The sequence below is a fragment of the Manacus vitellinus genome, unplaced genomic scaffold, assembly GCF_001715985.3.
Source record: "Manacus vitellinus isolate BGI_N305 unplaced genomic scaffold, ASM171598v3 scaffold_14_pilon, whole genome shotgun sequence".
NCBI classification, from domain to species: Eukaryota; Metazoa; Chordata; class Aves; order Passeriformes; family Pipridae; genus Manacus; species Manacus vitellinus.
In genome coordinates, this window is record NW_021939063.1 from 17,374,722 (window position 1) to 17,394,901 (window position 20,180).

At 52.2% G+C, this 20,180-nt stretch overlaps 1 protein-coding gene across 1 annotated transcript; it reads left to right on the forward strand.

The window, feature by feature from the left end:
• The first annotated feature begins 534 nt into the window (after positions 1-534).
• Positions 535-19,657, forward strand: TRAIP (TRAF interacting protein). Its single transcript, XM_008923854.2, has 15 exons — positions 535-542; positions 1,123-1,180; positions 2,416-2,499; positions 6,038-6,077; positions 8,640-8,767; positions 11,341-11,435; positions 12,035-12,148; positions 13,071-13,158; positions 14,693-14,782; positions 14,991-15,079; positions 15,764-15,919; positions 16,120-16,168; positions 16,706-16,831; positions 17,370-17,420; positions 18,390-19,657. Exons 1-15 carry the CDS (start codon positions 535-537, stop codon positions 18,516-18,518), a joined length of 1,305 nt encoding a protein of 434 aa, XP_008922102.1. The 3' UTR covers positions 18,519-19,657.
• The last annotated feature ends 523 nt before the right edge of the window (positions 19,658-20,180 follow it).

The window sequence follows — 20,180 nt, forward strand, 5'->3', positions numbered from 1 at the left end:
GGGATGTGCTCGTTAGACACTGGAACGGGCTGCCTGGCGAGGTGGTGGGGACACCGTCCCGGGAGGTGTTTCAGGAAAGACTGGAGGTGGCACTCGGTGCCCTGGTCTGGCTGACAGGGTGGTGGTGGGTCACGGGTTGGGCTCGAAGATTTCGGAGGCCTTTTCTGTGATTGTGTCGCTCCGCTGCCGGCGGGCTCCCTTCTCTCCGAGGGCCGGTGCCAGCCGTGTTGGATTGTGGTGAAGCCTCCCTGGCAATTCCATGCTACTGCTGGAACCGTGCTGGAAATATCTGTGTTGGAAGGAAACGATTCTTCTGAGGAAATAAACTTTGTGTGTGGGGAGAGGGTGGGCACTTGCTTTCCTGGCTGACAAACTCGGAGTGGCACCACGGGTGTGATTGTCACCCTTACCCGGCTGGGCTTCTTGGGCTCGCTCTCCTCCAGCAGCCAGCGGAGGAGGGAGAGCTTCCAGAGGTAACCTGCCAGCTTCAGGCTGTTACCCTGCTCCCAAAATAAACCTTTCCACCGTGACGTGATGGCTCGGTTGCAAAATGCATTAGTGGCTCTGCTGGGGAGCGCAGCAGGTTTGCATCCATCATCTCGGAGCAGAGAGTGGCCCGGTCCCGCTCGCTTCGCAGATCCGTGTTCAATGGCACCCCCTGGAGCTGTCCGCTCCGCAGATCCGTGTTCAGTGGCACCCCCTGGAGCTGCCCGCTCCGCAGATCCGTGTTCAGTGGCACCCCCTGGAGCTGCCCGAGCTGGATCTCGGCTGTCACATCCTGATATAGAGCGGCTCTTGTGCCGCGCCTTGCGCGGATCCGCTCGCTCCTGCGAAGCTGAGGTTGTTCAAAGCCTGTCTCCCAGAGAGATCTGAGCTCTGTGAAAGCTCTGCCCCGGTAAAGATAAGCTCACATGCTAAATTCAGCCCGGGATTGTCTCGGAGGCGCCTGTGTGGAACGTGGCGTTCCCGTCGGCCGCGCCAGTGGGCTGAAGGTTTGTGGTTCTGCTTTGGTGTGCAACGAGGAGCCACATCCTGCTGCCTTCTGGGGAGCTGGGGTTGGCCCCTGGGAGCAGCACTCCTGGATTTTAAGGATTTAGTGCCTGTTACCTTTTCCTTTCTCAGCCTCATCCAGTGGTTTGACACCGCACCGAGCCGGACGTGCCCGCAGTGCAGGATCCAGGTAAAGCCATCACCTGTGCACACCTCTCTGTGTCTGTGGCACAGTGCTCTGCAATGGCACCGAGGGGCTGTGGGGTGATGCCTGAGGTAGGAGACAGAGGGATTTTCTGTCACTTGGGACTCCCCAAAGGCTGAGAGGATGAACTCCCCTCCATAGCCCTTCTGATTGGAGTGGATGTGCCCTGCCACGTCACTGCAGCTCCACCTGGAAGGGGCTCTGGGTTTTCTCAGCTTTTATTTAGGCTGGGTAAGTATTGGCAGGATGACAGAAAGGGCTGAAAAGGGATGATGGGGACACCTGACTTGTGTTTCTGAAGTGGCCGGTTCATTGCTCAGGTGAGGAGCCCGTTCTGCTGCATGTGGGCCTTATAACATGTCCTGGCTTTGCAGCATTTGGCCCTCCTTTGAGAAGAGCAAAGGCTGGGGAGGGAGGGAAGGAAGGATGTGCTCTGCTTCTGAGATGGGAAGCTGAGGCTTGGGTTTCCAGTGGCTTAATTGGGACCTGAACTTCTTTGAAGTCCCTTGTGTCACCAGCCTTCGTGCTGCCAGTAGGTCTTGGCGTGGAGCGGCTGCAGGAGATGTTTCCTCGCTCTCAGATGTAAATTTTTATCCAGCTGCAGCTTGGGCTTACTCTGTGTTCGTGCTTCTTTCTTCCTCTCAAGGTCTTGGCCCTTGTTCCTTCCCTGACTTGTTGATTCCCTCTGTTCTTCTCTGCCTCTTACATCTCTGGGTTACCATGGAGTTATCGCGAAATAACATCTTATGTGGCAGTAACCATGCAATTAGCTGGTGTCATGACTGTATATAATACTTAAAACACAAAGCTGTAACTGCATGGGGGAGGTGTGGAGAGCTATCAAATTCAATTACAGCACCTTCTGCCTGCAGAAAGCAGCACGTACTTCTGTCTTAGGATTTGGCATCATGTTAGCTCAGCGTCAGCTGCTTGGGCCTGAGCTGCCAGAGAACAGACTGCGCTCGAGTCAGAAATGTCTGAATCTTTCTGCTGAGGCTCAGGAGCTTGGCTGGAGCTGCACTCCCAGAAAACTGAGTGGGGGGTCTGCTGCTGTGCTGATGAGCCAAAGCAGAGCATCGGCCCTAATGGCATCAAGCACGTGATCTCATTTGCCTTTCATGGCCTTGTCATAAGATGGTACCTTCTCCCCCTCCATCTGTCTTCCATATCTGTTGTTTCCATATTTGTGCTCATCAACCTCTTCTGTCTCCTGTGTCTAGGTCAGCAAAAGACACATCATCAGTAAGCTGTTTTTTGATGTTGCCCTGGAGGAGCAGGCAGCACCGGATGCAGAGACCTTGCAGGTAATTTGACTGGGGGTTCTTCCCTCGTGTGATGCTTCAGCCTCCTGGAAGCATGGCCTGGACTGCCTGTGCTCTCCAGGAGGTGCTTCCCAAGCTGGAGCTTGCTGTGCTCATGTTTCTGACCTGGAGCACATCTGTCTCTACGGGGTGATTTAAAGTTCTCCCTGACCAAATCCCATGTGTTGACTCAAGAAACCTCTTCTACTTTGCTGCTCTTCCTTCTGGTTCTTACGTTACCTGGAAGTCTCCTGAAGCAGCATCACAACAAACTGCTGCTTCTCCCCTGGGAATGAGGCTACAGAGCTCTTCCCGAAGGCAGGAGAAGGGAAATCCCAGATGCAGTGAATTGCTGCTGGTGTCTGTTGCACCTGAGGTCTGCTGACCCCTCTGGAAAAAAGGGGCTGTTGGAGGAAGTGTCCCCTGCTCCCTTCTGTGCAGCTTGCACAGGCTGAAGGAAGTGGGGCAGGGTGGGGAATAAGTCATAATTCCCCAAGAGATGTTAGGAAAGGGACTGCCTGAAGCCACACCAGCAGCAGTGGACAGGGCTGAGGCTTGGTCCCTAGGGGAATCCTGGCTGGAGCTGGGGTGGTGGGTAGTGTTCTCCAGGTGCCACCCCTGGGTGTGGAGGGCTGGGAGTGAGTGGGGATGAACACAGAGCAGCTGTGCCACGTTCTCCTCCTTTGTGTGGATGACACAGGGTTCCTTCTGTCTTGGAGTTATCTGTTCCAAAAAAAAAAGTGGTTGGTTGACCTTGGTATAACAGGACGGTTGTACCCTCTTGTCTTTAGAATCAGCATGTGCAGCAATTACCATAATTAGCAGTTGCCATGACAATTCTATATGTATATCATATGTCTTTAAAATAAAGCCAGCCAGACTATAATGTCAGGAGCACTGTCGTTCTCCAGGACGACTAATTTTACAAAACTGAAGGCCAAAGTCTGTGTGCTGAGGAAATGGAGGAGCATCTCTGGGCACTGGGGGCTTTTTGCCCTCAGAGCAGATAAACGTTGCCTCTGGTACATATTCAGATCTGGTCTCACAAGTGTAATTAGACGAGTGACTCGGAAATGGGTTGACTGGAGAGAATTACCCTAGAAAAGCTTTCTGTTTTCTCTCACCCCCACCCCAGGATCCAGGATGGGTTCTCCCAGCCTTCCCCCTCCAGGCAGGCTGTGCAGAGCTGTTCCCTTCCTTGCTCAAGGGCAGGTCTGTGGAGCTGCTCCTGGTAACAAGCTTGATGGTAACTCCTCCTGCTCCTATAAATCTTGTTGTGTGGCCGTCAGAGCAACATCTAGCCCTGAGTGTTTTGCCTGCTTAATGAGGACACTGAGGTCACCGACAGGAAAGAACCAAATATTTTCTGTGTAAATTAGCATTGTTAGCTTGTGTTGGTATTCATTGCTATGTGCATTCGAGTTGCTGCTGGGCTGATACTGGTTTGTCAACAGTTCCATGTGGTGTGCTGCCTTGTTTCTGGAGGACATGGAGCACCTTAATAGCCATGGATGCCTTGTTCACCGTGGGTGGGGGATTTAATATCCATCTATTTAATACCCATCTATCCTCTGCAATGAGGTATCTGATTCTGGCCAGGCAGCAGTTCAGCAAAGCCAACACACAGTGGGCCAAACCCAGGCTCTCGAGGCTGAGAAAAGAATTGGTAACATCCTTGGCCAGAAGGGGTTTCACCTGAAAAGGCCCCCTGGCTGGCCCTCTGAGAGCCTGAGCATAGAGTGGTATTTGTCTCTGTAATCAACTGGAGCTGTATCTGTGCAGCCTACAAATGTCCTGGAATGAGTATTTGGCCTCCTGCCATGAAAAGGGTGTGCTAGAAAGCAGAGTGTGTAGCTGTGGTCTGCTTGTCATCTTGGGGAGGCAAGCTTGGGATCCTCTTTTGAGAACCAGTCTCAGGCACCCAGTGAAGTGGTCAGAAGAGCTCCCTCATGATCTGAAACCTTCTCCTGTTGTCGCAGAATTATCCAAATTATCTTTTGGATAGTAATTGTCTTTTGGTGCTGTTCCTCATTCTTGCTTCTGCTCTGAAATGTCTGCGGTCAAAGGAGTGCAGGGACTGCTTTGCTTTCCACCCCCAGGCATAAACTTCAACGGAAACACCAGAGGGAACCTGTATCCCCAGAGTAGCTGTGGTGGAGGATGAGGGATTTCAGATTAAGTTGATGAATGAGGTAATGTTACATAGCTGCCCGCAGTAGCCCAAGATTTCTGTGCTATCATGATAATTGGCACATCTTCTGAGCTCACTAATCGTTCCTGAATAGGACTCTGAGGAAGCTACTCCAGAATAGTTCCTGCAGCAGAGTTAATTCCACCTCAGCCCTCCAGCAGTTGTGCCCCTGGGGGCAAATCCAAGTCAGCTCTGCTAGGCTTTGCGTTTAGTCCCTTCTGCTTACCAAGCTTTACATCCCATATTCTCTCTCCTGCCTTTATTGTCACTGGCAGAGCTTTGCTCTGGTCCTGTCAGATCCGTGGTCACTGGTGGTGCTATTCTTGGCTCAGATTTGCATGTAGCATTCCGGGTTGCACAGATTTGTGTGCTCTGCTTCAGTTCTGTGTTGGCATTTTATTGTGGTTTTATTCCACTGCAGTTCCTGCCTGACTTGTTATGTGCTTTCCTCTGCAGTTCTCTAACACAGCTTTTTAAGTCATCTTCTGTTGACTCTTTCCTGCATATATTTCTCTCTCTCTCTGGGTTTTTATACATATATATATATATAAAAATAGCCTCTCTTTGTAACCTCTCTACATTTCCTTTGGCTATTTGCCAGGGTTAAGTCATATCACCTCATTATCACTAATTTAAACTACAGGGCATTTGCTGCCTCTTTCTGATTCTTGATGAAGGCGTTAGAAATATTTGATGTTCCTCAGACCCTTGTGGCACCCAGGAGATGTTGTGCACCCTCAGTTTCGTGTGGTATGGATTAGTTTCTCAGTGATCTGTTTCCAGCGATTCGATTGAGCTGTTAGCTTGTATCAGCATCCTGAGCTGCAGTGACTTCAGTGTCTGTCAGCCTGTTTGATTGCATGCTTGGTTACTTTCTCAGGTGTTTGAGTGTGCCCTCCTGTCTCCCACCTGCATCCAATTAAAGTTCACTTCAGTTTAAAGAACTCTCAATAATCCGGTTAGTCTGGCAACATCCCTGCCTTATTGCCTCGTTTAGGTAAAACATTATAAAAATTGTTCCTGCCTGATTTCCTGTGTTTCCCTGAGAGCCTTCCAAAATTATTCAGCTTAAACAAGATGACTGACAGTGCGAGAAACACAAGGTTGACAAGGCTAAGTTGAAACTGCGATCCTCTCTTCCCCCCCCATCTGAAGGATGCCAGTTGGAGGTGCTCTTTGCGTTCCCTGTGATAGTCCTGGCTTGTAACTCTGTGCTTGCTGTTTCTGTGTTCCCTCCTTAGCACCTGCCTGGTGCAAATGTCCTGCTGAGAACCCTCTGGTCCTTTTAGGATGTGGTGAAAGCATCTCTGCAGGGCGTTTCCTAATCGGGTTCTCTGTGTTGTGTTTCAGAATGAACTGGACAAGGTGAAGGCTCAGCTCTCCATGAAAGGTGAGTTCCAGCTGCCTGCAGGGGGCTGGCAGCCACAGTTGACAGGTCCTAGGCTATATCAAGTGGCTTGTCCAGGCCTGAGGAACCCCTGTGCAGAGCCCACCCCTCTCTGAAATGGTGCAGGCTGCAAACTGTTTCGCTGGTACAGCTTCTTCAGAGCTTTTTCTGGGGTGGGACCACCTAAAGCTCTGTATGACAGAGCCCAGGCCTGCAGCCTGGCCCAGCTCTGCTGTAACTCAGGAGCTTACTGTGAGTTTAGACACACAGATGCAATTTTTTTTGCCCCTCTTCCTAATCAGAAGCTACAGAATTGCAGCACAGCTCTATCCGGAGCAGGCTTGAAAGCAAAACCCTTGGTTTGCTCACTGGGAAACTCACGGCTGTATGTGGCCAAGGCTCACTCCCTCCAGCAGATGAGAGGGTGAAAGTGGTGTCCAAAAGCAGCAGTGGGAAGGCTTTGGATTTGTTTGGCTGTTGCAGTGCCACATGTGTCGCGCGAGGAGCAGACGGAGTTCAGTGTGTGCGCACTTCCATTTTCCCATCTTTAATTTTAGAGGATGTTTGAGGGAGGCAGGAAAAGCAAAAGCCCTGGAGACTTGTCGATGGGTTTTAAGCATCGTCTGTAGGCAGCCTGTCATCAGAACATGAGTCATGAGCAGCAAAAGGAAAATGTCAGTCTAAGTGACAGAAATCCTAAAACATGCTAGCAGAAGGGAAAAAAAATGTTTAAAGAATGCTGGGGGCTCACCCACGCCCTGAGAGTTGTCTTCCCTCTGTGTTCCCTTCATGCACGAGACAGACGTGAATAGCCAGTAGAATGAGGATTCAGTCCTTAGCCTGAGAGCAGAATTGGACAGTCTGCACAGCTCTATTCTGAGGCCTGTTCTCCTGCCAGCTCGGTTGAGTTTAGTGACTTGGTAGAGAGCCAGATCTTCTGCGGAAGGTGGCTGGGATTCTTGCTAGGATGTTATCCAAGAAAAACTGCTCGAAGGCCTGCTAATCTTCTCGGCTCCTGGTGAGTAGAGGTTGGATTTGACATTCCCTATCCCATTCTCTTTTCATATTGGAAATGCGAAGCTCCTTCCCACCTCCTGCCTCCTTTGCTGTGGGTACTCTGCTCTCTGCTGGTTCCTCTGTATAAGTTCTCCATGTGAAGCTGTGCTCTGCTCTGTGCTGTGCTGTGCAGAGGAGCTGTGGAACTGCCAGGCTCGGATCAGCTTGCAAATGGCTCAAGAGGTGCCGAGCTCCGAGCAGACCCAGCAGGCGCTGTGGGAGGCACTCTGAATGAGCTGAAAACTCATTCCTGCAGCACGGAGAGCTTTGACTCCTGCCATCTGCCTCTGGGCAGCTGGGAACGGAGGAGGGGGAAGCCCTAACTCTTCTGGTGGGTGTGGAGTCCCTGCAAATGCAGGGGAGCGTCTCCAGGCTGTGCTGGTGAGAAAGGGTTATGCAGATCAATGGAGAAGCCACCCGCGTGCTTCTTCTGGGATATATTCCTCTCTTCTTCCCCAGTCCCACGTGGCTCTTCTACTCTCTGATCAAGCAGTGAAGCTGCACTGCAGGTCATGCTTCCACAGGATATGGTGGCACAATTTGAAACTGGATTGCTTGCAAGGAGAAGATTTTTGGAAAAGCACTGTTTGGCTCTCCACTCTTGTCAAGCTGGAGCCAGAGGCGATTTTAGCAAAGACTGAAGATGCTGAGCTGAAAAATTTACTTTGCTCTCAGCAGGGTTAGGTGGAAGGGCTGCTGCTTTCCCTCATTACCCAACTGTTTTGAGCTTTCCAGCAATGCTGGCTGTTCCCTGCGTAGGTCTGTCAGCTCCTGATGGTGGTTGTTGCTTCGTGAGCTGTTCTTCCCTTGTCTCAACAAAACAAATCAATATCTGGTGTTTTTTTTCCACCACCTTCTTTCTGGTGGTCAGAGGCACGTGTTCCTGGTTTGCCTGGGGGAGGAACAGCAGGACTCAGGTTTTATGACCTGCAAAAAGTGGGCACTTGGGGAATCTACTTAAGCTGTCATGTGTCCTGCAAAGTCCCCGGTGTCTCTGCTTCTTGCCCTTCACAACATAGGTGCTGTGGTGATGGCAGATGCCAGAGTATGGTGTACCACTGCATACAGCTGCCCAGTGGCACCCAAAGGGCTTCCTGGCACATGAGGCTCCACGTGGAGAGGACGGGCTCAGAGCTCTGCTCTCCAGCTCTGTGACAGCATGGTGTAACTCGAGAGGAGTGATTCCCTTGTGCAAGCCTGGCTTTGAGAAAACGCAAGAGTTAAGATGCATCATCTTAACGCTAGCAGGGCTGGCACTGGAAAGCTATTAAAGGGAATTTTTTATCTTTAGTAAAGAAATCTTGAAGCCTGCTGGCACTGAGAGAAGCAGTTGCTCAGTACAGAACCTGGTGCAGACAGCACTTAGAGAAATGGCTCTCTCCAGGAACGGCCAAATCCTGGCAGCCTGGAGCTGGGACTGCAAGCAGTGAGTGCACTCTGGCTGCTGTGGGGCAGCTGCAGTCTGGGTTACTGGGCCATGACCTTTTTCTTTCTTCTTTTCTTTTCCAGAGAAAGAAAAGCGAGAATGCCAGGCTGTTGTGGATGGGCTGAGGGACACTCTGGATGTGCGCAATGCCACGATAGAGTCGCTCCAGAAGGTGCTGGGAGAGACAGAGATGCTGTGCTCCTCTCTCAAGGTACCCTTCCTGTCCCCAGCAGGACCTCAGCACTTACCATTGCTCAGTCAGTGTTAGTTTTGCTGAAGGTCCCTGCAGGTCCTACTAATAAAGGGCTTGTGCTGGTGGGATTTTGAACCTGGTGCCTGGGTTTTTATTTTGTTTTTATTTATCAAAGCAAGTGGTGTTGCTGGACTCGAGGTCCTGCATGTGCTCTGCCTGGAGGTGATTCAGAGGCATAGCAGTCAGGCCTGTGGTTTGTGTACAGGTGGCTGCATGCTCAAGGCAGAGGTGGCCGTGGTGAGGGAGGGTTGACAGCCCAGCCTGGGGGGTGTGGCTGAGCCTTGCTAACGAAGTGGCAGTGCTGATCATAAAGGTAGCAGCATGAGCCTAGTGTGGGAACTGGCCCCAGCGCCCCATTGCCGAAATGCTGGCTCCCTGTGGTAGAATGTTCTTCTGAAATGGGTTTAGGCCAGGCGGGATTCAAGGAAAATTAGTTTCTTAGTTTGACTGGGGGAGAAATCAAACTGAAAAATATGGAGGGGGAGTTGCAGGCTTCTGCTGAGTGGGATCTGATCCAGCTAACTCTCCTGTCTCTCCTCTGTTGCCAGGGCTTTGCTTCAGTTAGGTTAGTAATGTTGTGAAGTCCAGGGATCAAATATTCCTGTGTGTTTCAGCGTGCAGTGACTCAGTGTGTAGTCATGTACTGTGCGTAAACAGCAAGAGGAAAAGGGTAAGAGCAGGAGCTGCTTTGTTGGGATGTCTTGTAGCAGCTCTGCCTTGGGTGGGCTGGGCAGTCTCTGCTGTGTGAAGGTGATGTGCCTGTCTCAGGTAGATGGGGTGCAGGTAGGGGGGGTTCTGAGTTGCAGGCTGAAAGATGGGGTTGAGGTCAACTGCACTTCCCAAGCTCTCTGCCCCTTGGAGTATGGGTCTGACCCAGTATCCTAAAGTGCATCATATTCCTTGACCTGCAAGGTCAAGTGGCCCAGGGAGAGCTTGTAGATGTGTCATGGGGCTGTCTTGCTGTACACCACCTGCAGCTGGGCTTTTCTGGAAGGAACCAGTCCAGCTCTACCTGACACTAGAAGGACAGAGTAATGAATTAAAGCCAGATAGGCCTTTCTGTGAGCCAGCACAACTCTTTTTACCCAATCATGGGGTTATATCCAATCTGCTTGGGTGTAAAGGCAGCCGGGATCTAGGCCATGCCAAAGATGCTGGTGGGATCCTGGATGTATCAGTGGCAGGATACTTCTGATGCTCCCTACTCCAGCAGAAACAATTGGGGCAGTGCTTGCTGCTGGATTCAACATCTCTGTGCTTGGCTTTCCTCCCTTGACACTTCCAGAGGAAGCTCTGTGCTTATCTTGCCTGTTGCAAAACCCTCTCTGTGTGCTTAAGTCCATTTAATGAAAGCTGGGCAGGGCAGAAGGATTAGGGACCTGGAGGTATCTTTTCTGTGGTGTACGGGGTTTCCCAGCTGAATGCCAAGCACTGTCTTATACTGCATCATTAAAGATTAAAGCACTAAACTTCTGCAGTGAAAATACAGGCTTAACTTGCTGTGACGCAGGTTAAGACTGCGCCGTCCCTGTCTTCTGCTGGCACTGTCAGCTGCTGCTGAACCTCTGTGCGAGAGTTTGCTGCTGTTTCAGGCTGGCTGAGGCTGGGGACTCTGCTCCAAGACGCTGCTGTTAGGTTCTGGTTAGGGAAAGCCAAAGATGGGCTCTGGTTAAGCAAGAGTAACATGTGAGCCTGCAACACTCTCCCTCCGCAAATTCCCAGTGGTTTCACAGCTGTTTGGTTCCTGTGGCAGGAAGTGGATAAAATCCTTTAACTTCTGTGTGGGAAGGAGCTTTACGAAGCGGTGGTCCTTTGCCAGGCCTCTCCCTAGAGTCAGCACTGTGCAGAAACCAGGGCCAGAGCCTTTCAAAGTTGCTGTGAGAGATGCCCAGGCACACACGAACCTAGATGCATTGGAGTGGTGCTAATTCAGCTCTCCCTGTCCTCTGCCACACTGCAGATGTGTGCTTTTCCAGCTCAGCTGAGGGTTTGTATTGCTGCTGGAGAGCCTGGCGATGGCTGCAATAGGCTTGCAGCAGGTGAGCGAAGTGCCTGGGTTTGTGTCTTGTTTGGCTGAGGTCTCCCAAAAGAGACCCACTCATTCCTATTTATGCTCTAAGCAACTAATGGCAGGGAGAAAATGGAGGCTAAAGCAATCAGCTGTGCACGGAGCAGAAGGTGATAGCCAGGTTTGCTTGCTGTGGACTCCATTGCTTTGTAAAACAGATCATCACTGCGTACAGGGCACTGTGCAGCCCCTCCAGTGCTCCCAGCAGAGAGGGGCTACGATGTGGTGCCAGCTCCAGCCTCGCCTTGCGATTAGCACTGAGACCCTGCTGTGCTGGTGGGGGGCAGAGCTGGGGGTGCAGCGGGAGGGAGCTCAACTGTCCCTAATCCTGGGCTGCTGAGGTGGTGATAACATTAAGAGCCGGTGTATGCTCCCAGCTGCCCGCAGCGCACATAAGCCGGGATGTTTCTCTGACAATCCCTGGAGCCTTCCTAACGGTCTGTGTGTGCTTGCTTCTCTGCAGAAGCAGATGAAATTCCTAGAGCAGCAGCAGGAGGATAGCAGAAGTTCAAAGGAGGAGGCCCGCCGCCTGCGGAACAAGCTGAGAACCATGGAGCGGTGAGATCCGGGGTGCTCCCTGGGCCTGGCAGGCTGGGCTGCACACCTCTCCCCTTCCTGGAGGGGGAGGGAGGGGTCCTGCTGGGCCTGCTGCAACATCCACCTTCACAGACTGCATCACCTTACCTGTAAGGTTGGAAACTGCTGCATTAGCAGGCCTGCCCTTGCCTGTCCCTGCTAGGTTTCTAGACAGCTGCTCTCATTAAAGAGCAGCAAGGCATGGTACTGGCCTCATCCCCAGTGCCCCAAGCATGGCTATGTGCCATTCCTGTTATCAGAGGATGCTGGGGCAGAATGCCAGCCCAGGAACACAGTCAGCCACAGGGCTGTAGGGACTAAGAGCTGGGGCATCAGCTCCATGTGCACTATGTGTGTACAGCTGCCCCTTCTCTAATCCAAGTGGTGCTGCTCTTCCCTAGCGAAAAGCCCTGCTTGGGATGAGGCAGCTGTGTCTCTTCCCTCATGACATCCAGAGTGTCTGCAGCAGGAGCTCAGGCTACACCAGCCTCATGGGGGGAAGCAGGGCTCCTGTCGTTTTCCCTGCTCTGTTTGTGACTCATGAGCTGAGAGTATGTTTTTGTTTGGTTTCTTTCATGCAGGATTGAGCTTTTGCTTCAGAGCCAGCGCCCCGAAGTGGAGGAGATGATCAGAGAGATGGGAGTTGGGCAGGCAGCGGTTGAACAGCTTGCAATCTATTGTGTCTCACTGAAGAAGTAGGTGCTGCAGGCTTGGCACAGCTGGCTAGTGCTGTCCTATCCTAACCTCAGCCCAGGGAGACCCTCTGCTGAGTAGCAGCAGGCACATGGGCTCTGCGGGGCTCTTTCCGCCTCTTCAGGCTTCCACTGGGTTTTGACTGACACATCCCGGGGACCTAGTTTGGAGCCTGTCACACTGAACTGTTCCTGTTGTCACTGTAGTGACATGTGTGTCACCATGGGAACTGTCTCCAGAGTTGTCAGTGCACCTATGAAGTGATGATGATTATTCCCTCTGCTTTCCTCTCGTGCCTGGGGGGAAGCGAGCGGATGAGGAGCTCCAGGTTGTGCCCTCTGCAGCCCTGCACTGTGCAGATGTGGCCTCTGGTGTGCTCTGGCAAGGCAAGTCTGCACTGCTGCCCTCCCCTACCTGGAAATCCATCTGGTCCTGCTGGGCAAAAACACAGCTTTTTTTGGGTCCATTCTGATGGCAGCTGAGTAACTGCAGCTTTGGTATGAAGCTGTAATGAGGCAAGTGTCCCTGTGGTGTAATTGGGAGTGAATGTGCATGGCCAATAGTGTGAAGTCTCTGAAAAGTCACTTAAATCAAAGTCCCCTGTTTGCTGCCACCATGAAGACTGTGCTCTGTTGTCTGTCTGTCTTTTTCATTGGCAACTGAAATGTCTCTGGCTCTGGTTTCCATTTTGCTGGTGGAATCAGGCATGATATCCCTTGCAGGTTTTTTCTCCCCCATAGTGTAGCAGAATGTGTGACACAGTGTTGGTACACTCAGCTCTCTTCCCTAAGGGCTTTGTGTCTCCTGGGTTTTCTCTGGTGGCTCTGCAGTTCCAGAGCTTCAAATTAAGGTTCTAGGCTTGCCTCTGAGAAGTTCTAGCTCAGTCATCTTGCAAACAGCGTGACTCTTTGGGTCTCTTCGCAGGGAATATGAGAACTTGAAGGAGGCTCGGAAGGTCTCTGTTGAGATGACAGAGAAGCTGAAGAAGGAGCTGTTCTCTGTCAATAACAAGGTAAAGGGGAGAGTGTGAATCACCAGGGTAACAGTTGGTCTATAGATCCCTGCCCACAACTGAGGCCCAAGGCCTCTGCAGTGACCCACTCCCACACTGAGCACTACCTGACTGTTACGGGTGTGTGGAAGGTCAGGCTGGGGTTTCTGGGTCAGGGTGTGATGCTGCGGTGAGCGAGCAGCTCATGGGCTGTTGTCAGGAGTGCAGTCTCTGAGGACAGTGGTAGGGCAGCATGTGCAGAGCCAGAGTTTGGCAGGGAGCCTGGGCTGGAAGGCAGCAGCACACAGGTGCTCCACTGCTCCCACTGGGTTCTGGAAGTAGCACTTCCTTCATCCTGCGACACTGCTGAGTGCTCAGCTGACAGCCTCTCCTGCAGCACTGGGCCCCTTGGAAAGGTGGGAAGGGGTTTGGAGCCAGTGTCAGTTGAGCAGGGCTTAGCCCTGGCTTGGCACAACCAGTCACACCCAGCCTTGTGCCTTCGACCAGCTGAACTGGGCCAGGGCTCATCATGCTGTGCCCAGGCAGGAGAGGTTCCCAAAGTGCAGTGAGGACACGCAGGTGGCCCTGCACAGACCCTGCCTGGGCTGGTTTTGAACTGGTGCAGAGCCTGGGAATGCTAATATGCCTCTGCTGACACGTGCTCCCCCCTGCTCCAGGCCTGGCTGGGCCGTGTTAGCTCAGGCCAGGAAGCACTTTGTCTGTTCTGGTAGCACGTCCCCGTGAAAAGTGTGTGCCTGCAGCCTCACTCTCCAAGGCACAGGTGTTCCCTGGGGCATACCCGTGTCTCAGCCAACAAAGTAAGAAGCTGTGGGTGGCTTTGGCCTATTTTTGTTCCTCAGCCATAGCTGTTGTCCCCTCAAAAGGAGAAGGAGGTTTTCAGATTGCTGTGCTGCTCCCCAGGAGTGTTAACCCCCTACACAAGGTGCTGCTGCTGGAATTGAGCTGTTCCAGGCTGAGTCAGAGCCAAGCTGTGATCACAGCTGGGTCAGGAGGATGCGAGTCAGTGCACTCAGGGCTCAGGGCTTGGCTGACAGGGAGCTGACTGTACTCACAGTCCGTGGGCTGGCCCAGCCTCCAGGACCCACAGAAATCTCTGATGTGGTAGCCATCCACTTCCCGACCACTTCTGGCACGTTTCCCTGTTGAATCAGTCTTGTCCATGTGCCAGCGCTGCTGATGCACAGCCATCCTCCAGCCTGTGGTTTGTAATTCCTGTGCTCTGGTGTGTCCAAAGTCCTGCAGGAATTCAGAACGCAGCCACCAAGTGTTAGAGCAGGGAAAAGCTGTCCCCGTCAGGCATAAATGTTCAGGAAAGGCTGGGCAAGCAGCCCTGGAGATCCCTCTGCAGGCAGCTTGTGGAAGTGGGTAGGGATTGGCTTGTGCTGGTACAGGAGAGATTGGTCAGACTGATACAGGAAAATTGAACCCTTAAACAGGGGAAGTAGCATGTGGTGCAGAGCCCACTGCTCTCACAGGGGTCTGCAGTCTCCCTTACCCAGTGGTGTAACCCACACTCTGCTCTTGTATCCTGCAGCTGCAGAAAACAACTTCAGACTTGGAAAAGACACAGGAGGAGTTAAAAAGCACCCAGAAGGATCTGAAGAATGCAGACAAGGAGATCTTGGTGAGAATATCATTCCTCAGTCTGCAGTAACTGGCAGCTGGCCATGGCCTGCAGCTGCAAAGCCAGAAGTTATGCTGGCTTTTGCTCAGTGACTAAGTTTCCCAGCCCACCTCTGAGCTCCACCTGATGCTGATTTATGGAAAAGGGGCAAAGTATCTACTAGAAAATCTTTCCTTATCTCACTGTCTGCTTTCCCTTTTCCCTCTAGAGTTTGAAGAAGAAGATAGACATCCTGCAGGACACTCTGAAGGTCCCATCTGTAACCAGAGAGACACTCAGTCGGCTAGTCTTTGAAAGGTTAGTGAGCTGTATCCTCAGATACAGGCCAAGGATGGTGGTCATGGGTCCAGAGCAAGAGCTGACAGGTTAATTAGCTGGGGAAGTAGAGATGTGCTAGGCTGGCAGGTGTCGCAGTAGTATGGTTGTTTTGTTCCTTGTATCCTTTTTCTTGTGGCTGACTGGAAAAAGTGCATGTCTCTGAGGGTTTGGGTCAGGAGCAGGGGGAGGAACGGCCTGGGTTTTGAAAAACTCTTTGTTTCTATGTCCTGCCAGGGAAACATCCCTAAAGCTTCTCTTCTGGTTGCTTCAGAGCTGGCCTTCTGGTGAGCGTGGCCTGGTGTATGGGGACCAGAGATCTTAGCCAGGCAGAGGAACCTAGCCTGAAAAATGACATCTCGTGTTTTTATTCAGTCTTTCTTGTGAGGAGCCTGTGCCATTACCCCAGTACAGCAAGCTGGGTTGTGTGCATAGAGCAGCAGTGTGATTCCCTGGGCTCTGGGTGCTGCTGTTGTAGCGCAGCCCATTCGAGGGGGAACAGTAGTTTGGGGCATTGGCTTTAAACTCCGGGGTTTGGATTGTCCTTCCTCTGACATGCAGGCAGAACAGGGTCCCACTGCTGTCCTTGTGTGCAGCTCTGCCTTCCCTTCCCCTGCTGGGTGGCCCGTGGTGGCCCGATGGCTGACGCTTTTCCTGGCCTTGCAGCCCCACTCCCGTGGAACTGCGGCACCCGAAGCTGCACCGCCCGGCCCACAGCGATGAGATCAACCTAGATGCCACTTTTGATGTGGACACCCCTGAGCATCAGCCCTGCACATCCCCCTTCAGCCCTGCAAAAAGGCAGAAGCTGGATAAAAGGCCGTGAGTTCCCCCTCCTCTCTCTGCTTCTAAAGGAGATCAAAGTCTCGCTGCTTTGGAAGTTGCTGTGTGAGATCAGATAGCTCTCCAGCTGCCTGATGGCGTGCTGCAAGCTTTGTCGTCATTTGCTTGGCCTTGTCTGTCCTTGCCTGCTCCACTTGAACAATAAATCTCTGCTGATTTGCTCCCTGGGCTTCTTACAGGCCTCCCGTGGTAAACCTGGCAAAGAAAGTTCTGAAGGAAACAGTGGAGGTAAAAGAACTAACCTTGATTTCCTGTATCGCCTCTTTGATTCTGCTGTTAATAAGCTTGGGATAAAGGATCCATTTTCTCCATGTAGAAGCCACTGTGGTCATAGACCATCCCATCTATAGAACCACAGTATGTGCTTCAAAGTGCTTTCCTTCATGGTCTCCTAGAAGCACTATTGCTGCCTCAGGTCTTCTGGAATTGGACAGGAGAGGGAGGGTGGAGGCCCACGTGCTTCTTGCTGATGATTTTGCCCCAGGTGTGCTTGGCAAATACCACGTGGAGCTGACCACAAGGGCTGGGGGTCAGCCGAGGTGGCTGTTCCCAGCCTTGCTGGGGGCAGTGTCCTGCCTACCAGGCACTGTTCCACATGAGCCCCAGTGGGAGGCTGGAAGCTGCTGGTTTTCAGCCTGACATGTGGTATGGCAGTAGCCATTATCCTAAATAGCTGTCTGTGTTATTAGTGCTGCCTGTATGTGGACTCCTTTAACCGTCATGATCTCCTGAATGGGCTTTTCTTGGGGATTTTTTGTGGGACAGAACTGGGCAGATGATGTGGAGGATGATGTTCTTAAAGGACTCTTGCCAGCATTCATCAGAAACTCTGTTCTCTCCAAGAAGCCATCTTTGGGCAGCTTGCTGGGCCCCCACAAGAACATGGGTACTGTAAGTATGACTGTCCAGTTGGTGAGTGTGTCCAGGGCTGGCAGTGCCACCTCTGTCCTGAAGCGACCCTGCAGGAGGAAGCGAACCAGGCTTTTACCTTGCCACATACAGAGTGTGGAAAATAAATCTTGGAGCACAACCTGGCTACTTCCCAGTCCTGCAGAGCTCCAGGGATGACAGATGCTCACTCCCTTCCTGGCAGCAGACTAAGTGGCTCTCTCTGTCCTAGTCCTCTGCCTCCTTGGAGCTTTGGGTGTTTTCCTTGTATTCCTCTCTCCCAGTGACAAAATCCTAAGCCTTGCCTGGAAGGCTCGGCTTGCCTCAAGAAGTGCCCAAGATTCCCAAACTTTATTAATACCCTTCAGTCTGTCTTTTTCCAAAGGGGAGGGCTTAGCACAAGCGCTGAGTTTTTCCAGGTGCTTTAACCCCTCTCCAAAAGCTGTGGCCTGCAAGGCTCTCCCTTGCCCATGACCAACACAAGGAGAGGTAGCCACAGCTCTGTGCTGCTGCTCCGGGCTCATTTGTTTCTCTCTCCTAGGTGAGGACCGGGTATGATGGCATGGGAGGCAGAACGAAGTTCATACAGCCTGTATCCTTTCCTGCAGCTCATGTGGCAGTAGGAGTGCTGTGGGCACCTCATTTCTGTTCTTCCTCCTTGGTCTCAGCCATCTTGGGGACTCCTCTGTCCCCCAGTCAACAAAAAATGGACAGGGACCCTCAAGGAACTCTGACTCTGAACAAGTCTGAGCTCAGCAAAGGCATCAAGGACCTGAACTTGCTGGGAGCACTTGTGGCTTGTTCAGGGGAGCACATCAGCTAGAAATCTGTGCAATTTGCCAGGACTGCCTGTGCCCTTGAGATTTTGGAGCAGCAGTGTGGCACAGCCTCTTCCTGGCCGTGTGCCTGCCAGCCCGTGCACCCAGAGCCTTCATTCCTGCAGGATCCTGCTGCTCCTCTCTGGTGAGGAGTGGCTGGGCTGAGCTCACCCTGCGGGTGTGGAGCTTCTCCTCCCCTGGGGTTGCTCCTGCAGGCTCTGGCTGCTCTGCCTTTCCCAGCACAGTGCACTGGCTCTGAACGTCTTGAAGCTCAGATCTATACACTTAAATGCTGTTTTGTGTGAGGGGGGGTAGTATAGAATCATCAAGGTTGGAAAAGAGCTCTAAGATCACAGAGTCCCCCAGCACTGCCAAGCCCACCACTGAACCACGTCCCTCACCACCATATCTACATATCTTTTGAACACTACCAAGGACAGTGATTCCACCACTTCCCTGGGCAGCTTGTTCCAATGCTTGACCATGAAGGCATTTTTCCTGATATCCAATCTGAACCTCTCCTGAGTGGGAAATGTTCCTTGACTCATGGGACAGGTGTGTGTCTGAGCTCTGCTGCTGTGAAAAGGTAGCAAAGCCCGTGCTGTCCTGCAGGGAGTTTTTCCTTGGGCATAGATGTATGGCTGGGTCCTAGATCTGTGGTTCAGGCTGGCCTGCAGCAGGTGTTGGATCATTTGTGTCCCCAGGGCACTGGTCTGTGCTTTCCTTGACAGCTTCACCTCCAGACAAACCTGGCAGAAATCCGACCGTTAGCAGTGAAGAGCAGGAGGAAGGTGTCCAGGCCAGCATCTGGATCTTCTTCCACATCTTCCTCCAGCAGCAGCCAGGCCAGACTGGACAGTTTCCTGCAGTGAGAGCCCCTGGCTTTCTGAGAGAGGCTGGGAAGGGGCTGCAGGGACAGCACACTCACCCAGAGCCTGGCACAAAGCAATGTGCAGCCACCACTGTGTGGGGGTGCTGTTTGCAAAGCACTGATGGTGCCTTGTGGGTGAGACAAGGTGCCCTCTACAGAATCCTGGACTGCTGCAGCAAGCCAACAGGAGACTAAGCCTCTGGATAATGCTTGGACCGAGTTACCCACCTCATTTTACCACTCCTTCCTTCTTTTTTCCTGTAGAAGCAGCAGGATTTTTTTGTCTTCTGGCCTGCTCAGAGCTCTGCAGTTGGTACTGCTTTGGGCTCTCAGACACCAGGTGGAACTGGATTTCTTGGATGCAGCCACAAGCTAGAGGTGTGGGAAGGGTATCTGGGATGGAAGTCTGGGGAGGAGCAGGGAGAAGGGACCTGGACCAACTCCATACCTGATGTAAATAGTTCGAATAAAGTTTCCTGGAGGAAGAAGTGTGCAGAGCAGGCTGTGTTGCTGTGGAATGCCTGTATATTCATCATCAAATTAAACATCCTCCCTTGACCACAGGCCTGTGTGGGCTGGGGAGACCCACAGGTGGGCCTGGGGGTTGTGCTGCCCTGCCCTGGTTTGGGCCGTGAAGTCCACTGAGTTCTTGCAGGCTTGGCACTGAAACTGCTGACTGGGGAGATGGGTGTTGAGGTGATCCCCTGCCCTGCTTAGAAGCAGAGATAGGTGTGCTAGTGTGACCTCTGTGCTTGGCAATGTTTATGTGAAGCTTGTTTAGGAATTTCTATATTTTAATAAGATTATAGAGTATTTCTGTTATTTTGTAACTGTTCTGCCTAGCGATTTGAGGGTTTGGAATGGCCTGAAGAAATGCTGAAGAATGGCTCCCTTCAGGGGAGGGGGGGAGACTGCTGGGGCTGAACCTGTCTAGGCTTCTTCAGCTTGGAGACATGGAACAGGAGATCCCCTCCTGCCCCCTGAAGCAGGGCTATTTGAGCTGCAAGGAACAGATGTCGTGAGGCACCTAATACAGCACTCTGTTGTACAAATCTGATGTTTCCCATTTCCAGCTGCTTCAGGCTGGAAGTCTTAGTACCTGGACTGGCTAAAAAACGTGTTTTTAGGGAATAAAATATACTGCTGTGCACACTTGTGGCTTCTGAGTATTTTCTGCCCTCTTGCAGCTCAGGGTGGAGGGCTGAGCTCGGGTGCTGAGTGTGGGGTGATTGATGTGCCTGACCCTTCAGAAACCTTTGTTGCTAGCTCAGGAGACAGGCCCCTTGTGCAGGGAAGGGCTGTGCTGGGTTGAAGCTGTGAGGAAAGTGAGGCCCACCTCCAGGGCAGTGAACAAGGCAAATGCCTGCGGAGCATGAGCTGTGTCTCACCTGCATCACTTGGGGCTGACTGCAGAATGATGTGAAATGCAAGGAGAGTTTGGAGGAGCAGGAGGAGAAGGTTCAAAGGGCTGGAAAACAAGCTTGAGATGAAGGAAGTGGGGGCTTAGTTAGGCAGAGTTAATTCTGCAGAGGAGAAGCCTGGGAGAGGGTCTGCAGCAATCCTCTTGCATGGGGCCCTTGTCCCTTCAAGGTAGGTACCCTGTGTGTGTAAAAACGTGAGACTTGCTCTGGATCTCTCTGGCCTGAAGCAGGTTCAGGGGGAC

What these genes read in the sequence shown, in the direction of transcription:
- TRAIP (XM_008923854.2), top strand. An exon ending in CGGATGCAGAGACCTTGCAG is followed by an intron (nt 2,500 to 6,037) that starts GTAATTTGACTG and finishes GTTGTGTTTCAG; the next exon opens with AATGAACTGGACAAGGTGAA. An exon ending in CCCACAAGAACATGGGTACT is followed by an intron (nt 16,832 to 17,369) that starts GTAAGTATGACT and finishes TCTCTCTCCTAG; the next exon opens with GTGAGGACCGGGTATGATGG.